Source organism: Platalea leucorodia (genome assembly GCF_965183815.1).
Source record: "Platalea leucorodia genome assembly, chromosome: 6".
Classification (NCBI taxonomy): domain Eukaryota; kingdom Metazoa; phylum Chordata; class Aves; order Pelecaniformes; family Threskiornithidae; genus Platalea; species Platalea leucorodia.
The window spans coordinates 15,292,704-15,307,672 of NC_138828.1; the positions used below are offsets into that span (position 1 = coordinate 15,292,704).

The 14,969-nt window shown below is 38.0% G+C and overlaps 1 protein-coding gene across 4 annotated transcripts in view; it reads left to right on the plus strand.

Moving 5' to 3' along the window:
• GAB1 (GRB2 associated binding protein 1) overlaps nucleotides 1-14,969 on the plus strand; it is a 102,173-nt gene that overhangs the window by 47,381 nt on the left and 39,823 nt on the right. For all 4 annotated transcript variants that reach the window (XM_082316273.1, XM_082316271.1, XM_082316274.1 and 1 more), the window contains exon 2: nucleotides 11,351-11,645. In XM_082316273.1, the coding sequence (XP_082172399.1) occupies nucleotides 11,351-11,645 (295 nt within the window). The remainder of the gene's footprint in view (nucleotides 1-11,350; nucleotides 11,646-14,969) is intronic.

Consider the following 14,969-nt stretch of genomic DNA (forward strand, 5'->3'; position numbering starts at 1 on the left):
CTTTTCGTATTAGCAAATTGTTCTGTGACTTTTCATTGCTGCAGTTTTTTTATAGCTTTAACTGCAGTGTTTAAATGGACTGCTGGTTACATTTCCTACCAGGATGTCATATTATTGTGTGGGACATATAGGTATACCTATTACTGATCTAAAAGCTTAGATAAATAAAGATATTTGAAAGAAAAGACATAATGCTGGAAGAGACTTCTACTGCTATTGTTTACACTGCCGGAAAATTAAGTTCATTGTATATAATAGCCTAACAACTGCGACTTAAATGCAGAATCTCAACATATACAAGAATCTGTACCTCTGTGCTCTTAATAGTGTGTTTCCTAGGCTTTAGCCTCGTTCAACCTAGGATCTCTAACAAATGTTGTAAATCAATGTGGATAACACATGTTTTAAGCAACTGCTGACAAACCAAAGCAAGGGAAGTTTTTCAAATCTTAAGCCCACCCCTCACATATTAAATAATTTGAAATCTTACAATTGCTGTTATTTTCAGTCCATTGTGTCTGCTTCCTGCTGGTCAAAGGTTATGAGGATAGGGTGGTGTAGAGTGAGGTGGGAAGCCGGCAGGAAAAAGAAAGCTTTGCTTATTTTGGGGTAGACACAACTACAGAAATGGCCAGGACATTGCTTAGATTTTCTGAAGACTTGGAGAGGTAAACTAGGAAAAAAACGGTTCTTGATGTTGTTTACTTTTCTGCTTTGTAACTTAGGTATGTGGAGAATGAATTGGAGTAAGTAAACAGCGGCTTCCTTAAAGAATGTTATCTTTTTGCTTGAAAAAATGTTTTTTATTCAAAAAGAGGTGTAGCTTTTGTTTTGGTTTCCAAGCTGACTCGGTAAAGCTTTCTGAAGCATGAGCCTAAACCTCTACCTCTTTGTTCACTTGTATCGCTACCTCAAACAAACAAAAAAAAGTTTTATGCCACAAAGTGCAAGTAGAAGCTCTGTGATGTATCGCTTCAGTACGTTACAGGCATACATGGGCATGCGTAGGTGTGTTAATACAGCCCTCTAAAACACTTGGTTTATCTTAATATTTGTATCATTATTCAAGAACCATCTGTAATTTCTTGGCTGTTAAAACACTAGTGTGAGTACTTCAGTTTTGTCAACAGGGAGGCTTGCAGCGAGTTGCCGTGAGCAGACGCTGGCTGACCGGGGCTTGGTCCTGGCGCTCCGGTTGCTCCGGCGGGGCAGCGCAGCCTTTGTGGTAAGCAATTGTGGCAACGCCGTTTGAAGAATTTGGTTTCAGAACAAATCTTGATTCAGAAGATTGCTTTGGGGTGGGGAGAAAAAAGATAAATTAGTTGGTTGTGGTGGTTAAATTCTACAAAGCTGTTGATCCTAATAATATATGCCATGAGGATACTGTTACAGTCTAGGAACAGTAGAAAACTTTGTGAATTGGTGAGAGTGAGAGGAGCGTTTTGTAAGCTAATCAAAGCAATTGTACTGAAATGTCTTCATTTTCAGGTATGCTGGTATGTAGTTAAATTTGCTATTGGTATGTGATGTAGCTGGGTTTTAAATTTCTTAACCATTTTGTTACTATCAGTGAGTTATTTGAATCTAAAAGTATATTGTTTGCAGTGTTGGAAAAAACAATATTTTTGTTATAATAGAAACTCAGTTTAATTAGCAAAGTAAAAGCAATTTATGTATCATCAGGCCTTAAAAAATGTTGACTTTGTCCTAGTTTATTTTGCGATTAATTTTTCTCTGGAGTTCTTTAGGTCAGTTCTGTTCAGAAAAGAATTCTGCTGAGCCTAGTTGGTAAATATTCTCAGTCATGTAAAGCGAGAATGTATATATCAGATACAATGCTGACTTTTACTTTACCTTAGCTTTTACTTTTCTTAGCAGCTCTTCCTGCCATATCTGCACACTTGGTTCATGCACATTGCAGATCTGATGATTTGTAATGGAAAAGCTAATAATTTTGGTCCTAAAATGTAAACACTGACCGTACCCTCCCTAATTCTTCCCTTTTCCTAGAATAAGGAATTCCTTGCAGTGCCTCACAGTATTTAAAAAATACTGTGTTGATTCCCCTGTAATACCTTGGCAGAACAATAGATTTCCTTTAGCTTTCCCTTTACTGTGCCTGAGTAAAGCAGCTTGAGTAGTATCGGTCCTTTCATTGCTGTAATAGTAGCTGACTCATTTACAAAAGAGGTTCCTGATTTGGTCTACAGATACTCAATTTGCTAAAATGTCAGCTAGTGTACAGCCTTGCTCTCACAAGGAATGGATAAGGATGGAGTGTCAACATGTACAAAGGGTAATTTGTAGGGATTATTTAAAACATTGTCTGAATTTCCTTTGGAGACTTTTCCATGTGTGTTAATGGATGTGTAGGAGCCTCTTTCATTATGCATACAACTAGTAGTTTAAACCAGGCAAGTTAGTTGGGAGGCAGTTTGTAGCAATGATGGGGTATCTTTGCACCATCCCCCTTAACTCATTGCTAGATCCCCCTTAATTCATCATGCCCTATTGAAGTTGGAGAAACTGCTGCTTCTGTAGCTCAAATCCCCTTTCTTTTATGGGAAGTACAAAACACAGTATTAAGGCCTATGAATATTTTGTTGAAGAGATGATGTGCAGAATGCCTGGCCTCTGTCATCTGTAGAAATCTCTTATTTTGTATGCAGCATGAGCACGCTTGAGTGATCCAAACATGAAGCAGTGAAGCATGTGTTGTATCTTTGTGGAAACTGCAATGTCCTTTACAGGACCCAAAATAATGTCAGGAATTGCATGTTTTTACATAGTTCTAGTGTCTTGCTTTTCCTTGTATATAAGCCTTTCACGGATGATGGAGATAGATACCTACATGGGCAAATAAGAAGGGAAAAAAAAAAAAAGGAAAACTTGAATCTGCAAAATACTACAAAAAGCACTGGGCTTGTGAACTGGAAGAATGGGGATTTTTCACACCTTGTTACAAACACCACTTCAAAATGGCTGTCCTCCTAGGAAATGAGAAATGAATAGACAAAAATACATGGTGAAATATTTCATCCCTGGCCATTAGTGGGAAAGCAGCTGTTGATAGACTTGACCTTTCAGCTTTGGATTTATTGTGTCTTTATAAATCCTAAACTTCCTATTTTTCTGTGCATTGCTCTCATGCAACTTGTCACAATGTACACCCATGAGCTCACGATAGTGGAACTTGAGGCAAACAGCACAGCTGGTGTCATCTCTGGCTTGTCTTGTTAAGGGGGTCTTGCCAGCACTGTAGTAATCTAGTAATCCTCATGATAAGTAACGTACAGACACTTTTTAAAAAAAAAAAAAAAAAAAAAAAAAGGTGGCAGAACCTACCCTGAATGTTTTGCTTTCTTAGATTAAGACTTGTGGGGGGAAGTGACTTCTAATTAAGAGCTGATGAAAAGACTGAAGCAACTTTAAAAAAAAAAACAACAAACAAACCTTTGTCTGATGAATACACAAGAATATTACTTTTTAAATAAATCCATGTGATGCAAAGCCAAATTGTAATTTGGTTGGGTGATTGTAAGTACTATCAAAGAGACTGATCTTTAGGAGAAATCTGAAGGAAGGAGATGTCATGCCCTTGCTTATTGATTCGAGGAGCCCTCAGAAGTTGAAGAAAGGTGAGAGATGCAGGAGAGAAGGAAAAATGAACCAAATCTGGTATCGGTGGTAGAGCAAAGCGATAGGAGGTGACTTGCAAAAGGGAGGGAGTCAAGTAAGTGCATTGACTTTCCAAGAAGAAAAAGCCTAAAAATGGGAAAAGAGGCTCAAAACTGCAATAAAGCAAGGCAATAAATGGAGAACTTTAAAATAGAAGATGATGTGATCAGAATGAGAGAAGGAGGATTGTCCTGGCAGTATTAAATAGGATGAATATGGGAAAGACTAGTGAGGGAGATGATCAGAAAATGCTCGTGATCAGAGAGGAAAAGACGAAATTTTGGAAATATTCTGAGAAACAGGGCAGCAAACCAAAGACCATGTAGATGTGTGGGTAAGGGACCTGCAACAGATATACTTCTTATGCCGTGACAAGCGTTATGCAGTGACAAGTGTTAGGTTTTAATTGCTGACAAAGCAGTGAGAGGAGATGGCAAAGCTAATATCTGTGATAGGGAACATGTTGGTGGCAAGGCTGTTAGGGAGTTAGGTCTTAGCCACGCTGGGTGGGTGGTGTGAAGTAGAACAACTAGAATTGAAAAGGTAAGTTTGCAAGTGATCAGCAATTAAAGAATATTTATAGGCACAAGATGACGTAGGAAGATAGAGGGATGATCTGGTCACTGGTCTTAGCTTGGAGACAGTGAAAGGAGGGCTCAGGTCCTGGCTCTGCTGCAAGTCTCCTGCTTTATTGCTTTACATAGCTCTCTGAATCGGTTCTCCTTTGGTGAAGAGATGATGATAATTCTTTGGGCTGCAGGAGTATGGCAGAGAGAAATTTGTGCTTGCCATTAGAAAATTTCTGACACAGTGCAGAAAAGTAAATATTTATTCAATTGACTGATGCTACCAGTCATAATAAGGATCAGTTTTATGTGAATTAGATGATATAGACCTGGCTGCACAATTACACCGGGAATAGGCAAAAGGCTTTTAAAAAAAAAAAAGAAAAAAAAAAAAAGCAAGAATCCCCTGCAAAATGGCAAGGACTATGAAAATATCCAGTTAGTTTTAGATTCACAAAATAAAGCCAGCAGTTAGTGCTACATTGTCTGAATTGTATTTTGCACCTTTTTTGACACTTTAATTAGTGGTGTAATGTGGGGAGACTAATTCACATGCTGACACGTCAGTTATGAAACAGTGCTTGCATTAAATCTGTGTGGAAGTATTGTTCTGCTGTATTTTCAGTGTTTTCTTTTGTTTATTTAACAAGCTAAAGTTAGAATCGACAGCACAAGACTAGAAAATGGTGACAATAGTTTGAAAACAGGAAATTTTGGCCTTGTGTGTATTCGGAACAGATGATCAGGATGATGGCCAGGAGAGTGGAAACTTCCACTGAGACTGTTTTTTCCTTATTTTGCTCAGTGAGAAAAGATGGTGCTTCCTGGAAAACAAGTCTTAAGTATTTAAAGAAAGTTGTAATGTATTCAGTATTTTCCTCGTGTTACATTTGTTTACTTTGCAGCAATCTGTTTACACTTCTCGGTATTTAACGCTACTAAAAGTAGAATGTTTGGACTATTGTCAAATCTTGGAAATGCAGTTTCTGCTGTTAGAATTAAGAGACTAAACATGGGGTTTTTTTGTGCTCAGTTTAGTTGTTCTGTCTTACATTTTAAAAAAAAAAAAAAAAAGGCGAAAAAGAAAAAGCATAGGCATCATTTTTAGGGAAGAGGATGGCAGTTGCCAGGTATTAGGACAATGGTTTTCAGAAGTAACTAGTGATTACATCTTCTTCAGTTCTGGTGCTCATGATATGGCCTTTAAAAAAAAAAAATTTTTTTTTAAAGATTTCCAGAAAATGCTTTCTGAAAAATACCCCTTAATTTATTTCCATGTAGAAATATACAAGTGTTAATGTCTCAGGGAAAACGTCAGCCGAAATTTTGAAATTTCACTATGTTGGAGTTAGTTCTGCAAGGCAGAAGAGTAACAAATGGAAAAAGTAAAGTTCTGTACTTGAAGTGCTGTTACCTAATGTGACCTCTTTTGGCTACTTCCCGGCAGTCCTCCCAAATACGTGCCTTGTGGGATGGAGCTCATCAGTGACAGTTGTCACTGGTCTATGCCTACCACAAAAGGGATTTAAAAAGAAGCATAGTGTGAAGGAACATTTATTTTTATTTCATTTTTGCTTCTAATGGGATGCAGAGCGCAGGTCTAACGCACGAGTCAGTGAAGCTGTGCCAGAGGTGTGTTTGTCTCCTGCGATGAACAGAACACTTGGACATTAGAAATGTGGAGGCAACAAGGAGAAGAAATACTCAGCTTCTGTTTGCGATCCTTCTTCCTGTTGTTTGTCAAAGTCATGTAGCAATTTCACTATTGTTTAACCTTTGCACTGGGAAAAAAGTAAAGGGAGAGAGATAGATGAAATAGATGGGAGCAAAAAGCGTAAAGAAAATTAAATCTTGATCCTGGCAGACAAGTGAAAAGACCTCAACAGTAGGTTCAGGACTTAAACAAATGTCCAGGACAGCATTCTGAAGTGACCTTGGGCTGTCTTTTTTTCCCCCTACTTCTCTCTGGTACACGCTCTGCATGTCTTCTACTTACTTTATAAGTTCTTTTGGAACAAGGAAATGTTTTGTTGTGTGTTTGTAAAACACGAAGTGTTCTTTTGGATCCTTCCCTGTGCCCCTGGGTAAGTCGCTTCTTTCTTCCAAGTCTTAGTTGACTTCTCTGGGAAAGGAGGATGCCAAGTACTGCCCTTTTAAAGTACTCTCTGTGGAGTACGGAGATGAAAACCTAAGCACAAATGTCTGCACACTTGAGAGATACGAAGGAAGGTCTGAGATTTGTAATTTATTCCTGGGTCTACTGGTCATACATGGGGGAGAGATTTATTAGCGGTATTACTGGCGTGGGATGTAAGTGATATTCTCTTTGGCGTAGCCAATGCTCAACAGTTTTGGAGATTTTTTTGACTGGATGCTACCCAAGAGAAAAAAGGTGGTAAATGTGCTAGAAGAGGAAAATCTGCTTTAAATGGCATGGGGATTATGGATAATAATACTTAGCAAACCAAAGACGGACAATTGACCAGTTTATCAGTGAGCAGAGTTATTTGACCAGGTGAGAGCAAATGCTGTAAAAAAATTGTCCAGAAAAAGTTGTCTTTGATTTGACATTTCTAAGCTTTTATTTAAACATTTCATGTAATTATTTTGGCCTCTTGAGCAACAGCTTAAGGGGATCCAAACGGAAGGTTAAATAATTTTAAAAATATAAATGTAAATTATCTACTCCTTCCTGCTCCTTCCTTTCCCTCTCTATTTACACACATGTTCCCTCTTTCCTACATCTTTGAACTACAGCCAGCAGCTGAATGGCGTACATACCGAATATATGTGACGGAGGGGGGGAATCCATAAATGTACAGATTAAGGGAGGTATAGCTACAACTTCTTCAACAGATATATCTCTTGTAAGGAGATTATATTGTAAATCCTGTGTAGTGCATACAGGTTTAGCTACAGTCTTTAAAAAAATTAAAAAAAAAAAACCACAACACTGCTAAATGATGCTTTCTGCCAATTTCTTAGCTGATTCACTTGCTTTTAAATCAGCAGTTTGCATATATGTGAGCAGAAAACCTAATCATAGGAATGTCTTGGTTTTGCTTTGTAACCTACTCAAAATGCTGTGTGAAAAATACAGAATTCCACTATTCCTTTGATCATTTGATGCTCTGTGGGTGAGCAGCTTGTCGCATTTTAGACTACCTCAAAAACAAGCAAACAAGCTTGTTTCTATAGTTATGATGGTCTCATGATACGATGGTCTCATGATACAAACAGGACAATGTTTGGCGAGGACGGTGATGTCCTATGTTAGGCCAGCTGATATGCTTTGCGGCTCAAAGGAGAAAACAAGCTGAGAGGCACACAAGGCCTTTCTTAGTCTGAAACAAAAGCAGCAAACCTCTTTAAACCTTGTTTTGTTATAATTTACAAAGCCTACGCAGGCTTTTGGTGAACTTGATTCCCATGACGTTTGCCATACTACACTTCTAAAAGGAGCAATTTTACTTCTGAACTAGGTATTTGATCTGTGTGCAGTGTTTTGTAACTAGGTGTTAGTATATTTATAAAATACATTTTTAAAACCCTATTCACATTAATAACACACATGTATATGAAAAAGTCTTTCATTAAAAAAACCCTTTTCTCTATTTGCTCAAATATCTTTCCAGAATTAAATGATATTGGGACAAAATGTTTAAATCCCATACTGGCTGTTTTTTTGACTTCTCAAACTTAATGCGGTTGACTTTTAGCACAGAAAACCAGTGTTTGGTAATGTATGGCTGATAATATCAGTAACGTGACAGATAATTAGTACCTGTAATTTTCCTGTGACTTAAACCAGTTGCATCTTTTTTGTTGGTTATGAGAAATAGTCTGTAGCAAGCTCTGTGAAAGAAAATGCAAAATTTTCAAACAAGAATGCCCAAAGGGGTAATAAAAAAAAAAAAAAAGATTAAATTTGCATAAATACTTATTTGCACACGTGCACACCTTTTTTAGAGATTTCTTTTTGGAAAGCCATGACTGAAGAAGCTCTCTTCCTTACACATATAGCACAGTATTCTGTACTTCAGTGAGGCAGTATAAAGCTTTCGCTACAACGACAAATACTGAAATGTTAAAAATAGATTAAGCTTTAAGAATCCCAGATATTTTCAAATAACAAAGAGTGATTTATGTGAGCTCATTTTGCACTTTGACAAAATATAGAGGCGCTTTTGTACTATGATTAGCAAGGGTGCTGATGTCAGTTCGCTTGTCTAGCTTTAAGCTTTATTCTGCTGCTAAATTGTGCTTTGTACTGTAATCCAGAGAACCTTTGTATCTGCCTTATTAGTGTGTAGTTTATGGAATTGCTTTTGTTTTTGAATATAATCTGTGCCAGTTTCAGTGAGTGTGACTCATTATATGACTGAAATAAACATTCACATATGCATTATGTGAAAACTCTTCAAAAATAGTAGCAGGTGCTGGTAGGCTAAATTCAATGTTTTAAGTACTTTATAGTTGCTATTTTGTAGCCTGAAGGGCTGAAAGCAAATTCTGTTTAGCTGGTTGATTTTTCTGCATTTTTAAGAGTCCTATTTACTCATTAAGGCTCAACAGAGATTGTCAGGATTGCTAAGAATCTTTCACTCCTTAACACAGTAATAGAAATAAACTCTAGAAGAGGCATGCGCAGTTGATAGAGTTGGGGTTTTTTTTTGTTACACAAATCGTGAGACAAAATGCATTGTGCTTCTCAATTGCTCGTCCTTCTCCTATCTCTAATCTCTTTCCTCCTGACTTAAGCTTTGAAAATTTCATCTGAATGACTGAAGGCTGAGGTTAAAGATAAAGCTAGTTTCTGAAGCAACAGAGTTTTGCAGTTTGGTTCGTAACCGTTATCTGTGATCGACCTTGTCTGGAGAGAGAGCCTCCGATATTGAAGTTTCCTGTTATCCCAGCATCTAAGTTGTCACTTGATTTGGAAACAGGAAACAAAACAGACTTTGCCAGTGGTTTTGGGTCACTGTTAAACAGTGCTTATCAGCTGTGCTACTAGAAGATGCTCACATTTGAAATCTAAGTTGAAAGGGTTTCATCTGTTGCATCTTCTATGTTTCACTGTTCACCCAGTTAAACTTGCTGCCACCGTGGAAATATTTGCTTGAGACCTTGCCTAGATTCACGCAGTTCAGCATTTAAAGGCAGATGCTGTATTCACAACTACAATAAACATATAACAGTATAAAAGTTATCTTAAAATCAAATAACTTTTAGAGGCTTGGTAGTTGGAGAATGGATCACAAGCCTTAATTAAGCTGTCTGGCATTTTCCCCTTTCTCCTGTTTTCTGTATTATCTTTTCATAATAGCGTCCTAAGCTTGATACCCAAAAAAGGCATGCCCACTTGACAATGAGGGTTTTGTGAGTCTCTAGTGCAAAGCTGGCGGCGCTAGTTCAGAGCTGGAAGATGGCAGTGCAGTTCTCGCTCTTTGTCCTTTATGTCCTTCCCTCCACTAGTTTGTTTGAAGGTAACAGCTACATAAAAATGAAATGGAAACTCTCTTGTGCCTCAAGAAAATGGGTCTGAATCTTTTCATAATACACAGTAAGAAACTCTTGTTTTCAAAGCTACATCCTAGTGTGTAAAGGACATCGCACGTCTTGACATCTTCTGGGACCATCCTTGCTGATTTCGTTCCTTTCCTTGGTTAGCATGCAGCCAGGGCTGGCCAAAAGGAAAACTCACTCGCCTGTTTTGGTTTTTTTTATTTCTTCTGTTTTTTGTCCTTCCAAAGGACTTGCTGGCGACCTTGTCTGAATGTCCTAAAGAAGTTTTAAATGGGGTGCCTTGGGGCATGGTGTGAGTCTGTGGTGTAACATGCAGTGGCTTGGCTACTGCGTTGATTTGCCTTGGTCTTCAGCTTTGCTGAAAAGCATAAAAACAAGTGGACAAACCAGTGATGGCTCCCCACTGTGTCCAGGCTCTACTTTCAGATTTCTAACTGAATGCAGTGCAGCTCTTCTAGTGGGCAATAGCAGTACGTCTAGTTTCTTCTACTGTGCCCGTTACCCTGGCATTTGTGCATATAAGGAAGCTTCTAGCATAGGATGCTGTATTGCTGGTAGAGCTCAGGAACCAAAATGGAGCTAAGTGGGGCAATAAAGATGCTGTTGGTAATGCCAGGAGGACAGTTGTATGTGAACCTTGATTTCTTGGTTTGAGTTAGCATCTTTGGTGAGAATTATGCCAGGTGATAGAGGCCTGTGGGAATGAAAGGCAGCTGAGGATTAGTTGGAAGATGAGGCATTTTCATTGTGTTTTTCTCCCGGATCAGCTTCTTTCTCTCTGCAGTGACAGGAAGGCTGCGATGATGAGCATGGCATCAGACTGAAATGTATTTCTCCTGTGGATATACCTTCCACAGATACTGTTTTTATGTGGTAAAACTATTAACATTTGGTCAGTCTCTCCATCCCCATCTCTAATGGTTTCTAAAATAATAATGTAGCTCTTTTTCTGTAAGAAGTACTGTTGTAAAAATATTATGAGATTCTGAGTGCAGAGTTCCCGTAGCATCGAGGCAAGTGTATCATATGAGCATTGTCTGTTCTTTAAATGCAGGTCGCTATTGTTAAGTATCAGTGAAAAATTTGGAGTTAAAATGCATCAGCCCAAAGCAGCAGATATTGGAAACAAAACACTATGGAGCACTTAAAGATATATTTCATTTTGTCTTCCCCATGCCTATGTCAGCTTCCTTCAGAAGTTTTTTGTGTGTGCTTTTTTTCCCCTCTCCTGGTCCCCTCCCTGCCTTTTTTTTTTTTTTCTTTTTTTTGTACTGGATTCATTCTTTCTCATTTTGTAAACAGTGGTTTAATTATATGTCCCCTTCTTAAAAACAAAGCTCAAATACAGGAGAAATAAACTTGAAAATACAAATTCACTAATCCTCTAGTCCGCTGCTGTAACAATATGTAAATAGACTGTGTTAAATGTAGGTAACTGATGTGTAATCCCTTAGAATTATAATTGAACTACTTATTACTTGGTTCAACCCAGGTTGAAACCATACACAAAAGGTAACATTCTTAAAGTATAAGTTCTTCCTTCTAATTTTTCTTCCTTTTTTTCTCTCTCCAATTTTCAGGCATGGAAGAGGAGATGGTTTGTGCTTCGCAGCGGCCGTTTAACGGGGGATCCAGATGTATTGGAATACTACAAAAATGACCATGCCAAGAAGCCTATCCGTATTATTGACTTAAATTTGTGTCAACAAGTGGATGCTGGATTAACGTTCAACAAAAAAGAGTTTGAAAACAGTTATATTTTTGATATCAACACTATAGACAGAGTTTTCTATTTGGTAGCAGACAGCGAGGAGGAGATGAATAAGTGGGTTCGATGTATCTGTGATATCTGTGGGTTCAACCCTACAGATGAGGGTAAGTTCTGTTGATTTTTCTGAGAAAGTGCAATGCCTGCATGTGAAGAATGTTTCAAAGATCAGATGACTATCTTTAGCTGGCATATGTTTTAAAACTTTTATGCATTGGCTATGAAACTTCCTTGTTACTCTGAAAAAAGTAAGCAGAACAGAGGGAGATATTAAGAATTTGTTACAAATTAAGTGTGCCATAGAACTTGGATGATGCTCTTCTGTTTTGCATGATGTTAGGTCTTGAGAGTACAGGAAAAATCTTTAAGTAAAATCATGCAAAACAGAAGATCATCATAATCATCAAAGGAATCCCATTTGGTATAAAAAAGTATGGTTATGCAAGCAGGAATGAGTGCAAAATGTCAGGTTTCTAATATTACCAATTCTCCGTCTGCTTTGCAACTTGGAAAAAAAAAATCCGCCCCCCACCAGCCGAAACAAACAAAAAATAACTTGTAGTTCTCCACTCTCCAGCTCTAATCCTGCCAAAACAGACATTGTGTGAAAGCAGCTTGTAGGAAACAGGATGGTGTGTTTAATTCCTACAAATACCTTGTGGCCATTGCTTGTCCTGAATCCATCCTTATTTATTTATTTATTCCTTGTGGAGATTAGTGGGTTGCATGACTTGCTTGTAGCTCTGTGCACTGTCCCAAGAAAAGATTAAACAGGAGTGGTAAGAGGGTTATAAATAGAATGTGCATGACTGAAGGGGCTACAATTAAATCCCTGGTTTTTGGAGGATTGTGGATTGAGGGAGGTGGGGAAAAAAGGGCTTGCATCTCTTCTACTTCAGTCAAATCTTCAAAAATGATTGGAAAACGTCATTGCTTTCTGAAGAGGGGCCCTTTTTCTCCTTATTGCAGTTTTGAACTAAAACTTTGTCACAAAAACTTCAGCACGTTTCGAAGAGCAATTGCCATGTGATTCAGTATTCAGTCTGCCAGGCATGTGTTACCTATGGGAGAGAGTTAAGCAGGTGGTTGCTTTTTGGTGGCTAATACACTAGTGCACCAGTGCAGCTGTGGGCAGGAGGCGCTCAGAAATCATTGGTTCTGGGGACAAACTAGGAATCTGGGAAGTAAGGAGGAAGCGTGTTTACCTGGCATCTCTTGTGTATGTGAGATTGCAAAGGAGCCTGTGTCCATTGCATGGAACGGAGAGGTAGGGTCCCCTCAAAGCCGTAAGGCCTTTCCTTGGTGAGAGCTGGTGTATTGCTAATCCTTAATTTTCTGTTGATGTTACATCTTCTGTTGAATTGAAGATGAAACATGCTATGAATGCAGAGAGAACTAACTATGCCCTCACTGACTGTTTGGACCAAAACTGATTTTTGCTTCAGTCAATTTTATCAGTAACTTATCCCCATTAGACTCTCATTGCATGTTTCATCTTCGGCATTTTAGCTTTGTCTGAATTATCCGAACACCTCTACGTTACCTAACTGAGAGTTGACAGTACTGTCTGTTTTATGGGTTTAGTAATGTCTTACAGTGCATTGAGGAAGAATTAAAAAAGGAAAATGGAAAATCAGTTGCTGAGTGTCTGTTAACTGCCAAGTTCTTGTTTTTACAAGATAAATTTCCTACTAATGGAAGAGTAAGTCATAAATGTACTTTAAATGATCTGTGTTAACCTACAGTTTACTTTGAGAAGTTAAAGAATGGATGAAGTTCACTGCAGACAATAAGAAAGCACTATTATTTTAGTATGGAACTAAACAAGAAGAGATTGTATGGGGCATAACCAACCTTCCCTTTAGTCTATGGAAGCGCAAGACAGTTTTGTTTGAAGCTGGACAAAATGTCTCTTGCCAGACTGGTTAAGAGTCTTGTTATGAGAGGACTGTCATTGGCATCCTTTGCTCGATCAGGGATGGGGGACCACTGGCTTATTGCTCATGCTGCTGTTCATTTGGAAGCCCAATTGCCTCCTTGGATTTGCAAAGAAAAAAATTATGAGATGGTGGTAGTTAGTGCTATTAGAAAATGAATATGAAGTTGTTGGTTAGGTGTTGGGAGGAATAAGGGAGAAAGAGTTAATCATAACTGTGGAGAGACAAAAAAAATAAATATAACTTCAGACTAGCTCTGGGCTGTTCCTTCCATACTTAGCGAAGACTCAGAAATTCCTGTGCTGCAAAGTTTATATTTTCTTTTATTCCTTTTCTTAAAAATGAGTATTTATAGTAATTTCTAACTATGTAATGCCTTGTTGTGACCTTCCAACTTGGATTTATGCACACGAAATCTGTTCATTCTGGAGATCTGCAATGTTACATTTGTATTTGGACTGAGTAGATGTCTTTAGTTATATGTTCTCTAGTCATATTTACAAGCCATTGAGTCTCCAGCTTTCTAATTGCATCATAGTATAGTGTAATCTGTAATGATTACATTACAGTTACATTATATGGCTTTTCATAGGGACTTTCTTTTTAAGGATGGGTTTACAGTGATTTAGGTCTTTTAAATTTGCAACAAGGTAGAAACATGAAGGAATTTTTTTTTTTAAAATGAGCTAAAAAATTCTACATTTGTAAAGAAATTTCTGGGTACTTTTTATGTTTTCTTCAGCTAATGCTGCTTGTTTTCAAATGGAAGCTGTAAAATGTTTGTTTCTGTGGCATCTTTCTTTTTAAAATTCATGTGCAAAGGTGGGGGGAGCTACACATGGGCATGGCTTCTAGGTTTACCACCGAGTTTCATACTGCACTTTTAACATTCTTTTTTTCTCTGTAAGGTCATAATATAATAGGTCATTTAGAGGTTAAAATGTAACTATGAGCAAAAATGTGTTGCGTTTTGTGCGCTTTGAACTGCAGTGAGAGATGTTCTGGGATGGAGAGACCAAATAGACATGGGAAATGACTGTTCTCCTCTGCCTGGTGCTGTGGAGACCTCAGCTGAAATACTGTGGCCTGAGCTTCCAGAAGGTTGAGGATAAATGTTTAAAGAATGGTAGAAATAGAGGAAATAGGTTTTTAGAAGTGATCAATGAGGAGAAAAGTTGAAGGATTTGTTTTTCCCAGGAAGAAAATACTGAGGGAAAAGCTGACTTTCAAAGTACAAAAAGCTGTGATAAGCAGGACATGGATCAGTTGTTATCTGAAGAGAGAAGTAATTTGTTTCTCTTTCAGTGAGCGATATAATGATAAAGAAAAACCTTCTAAGGATCTTTAAGCACAGGCTGTGAAAGCCCTTCCCTAGAATTCAGTAGACATCTGCGATGAATGTTTTATATGTGATCCAGCTCCATGTTTCTGTAATTTAGTGAGTTGCGTGCTTGGCAGAGCAGGGGAAGGAGGAAATAATCTTACTATATGCAA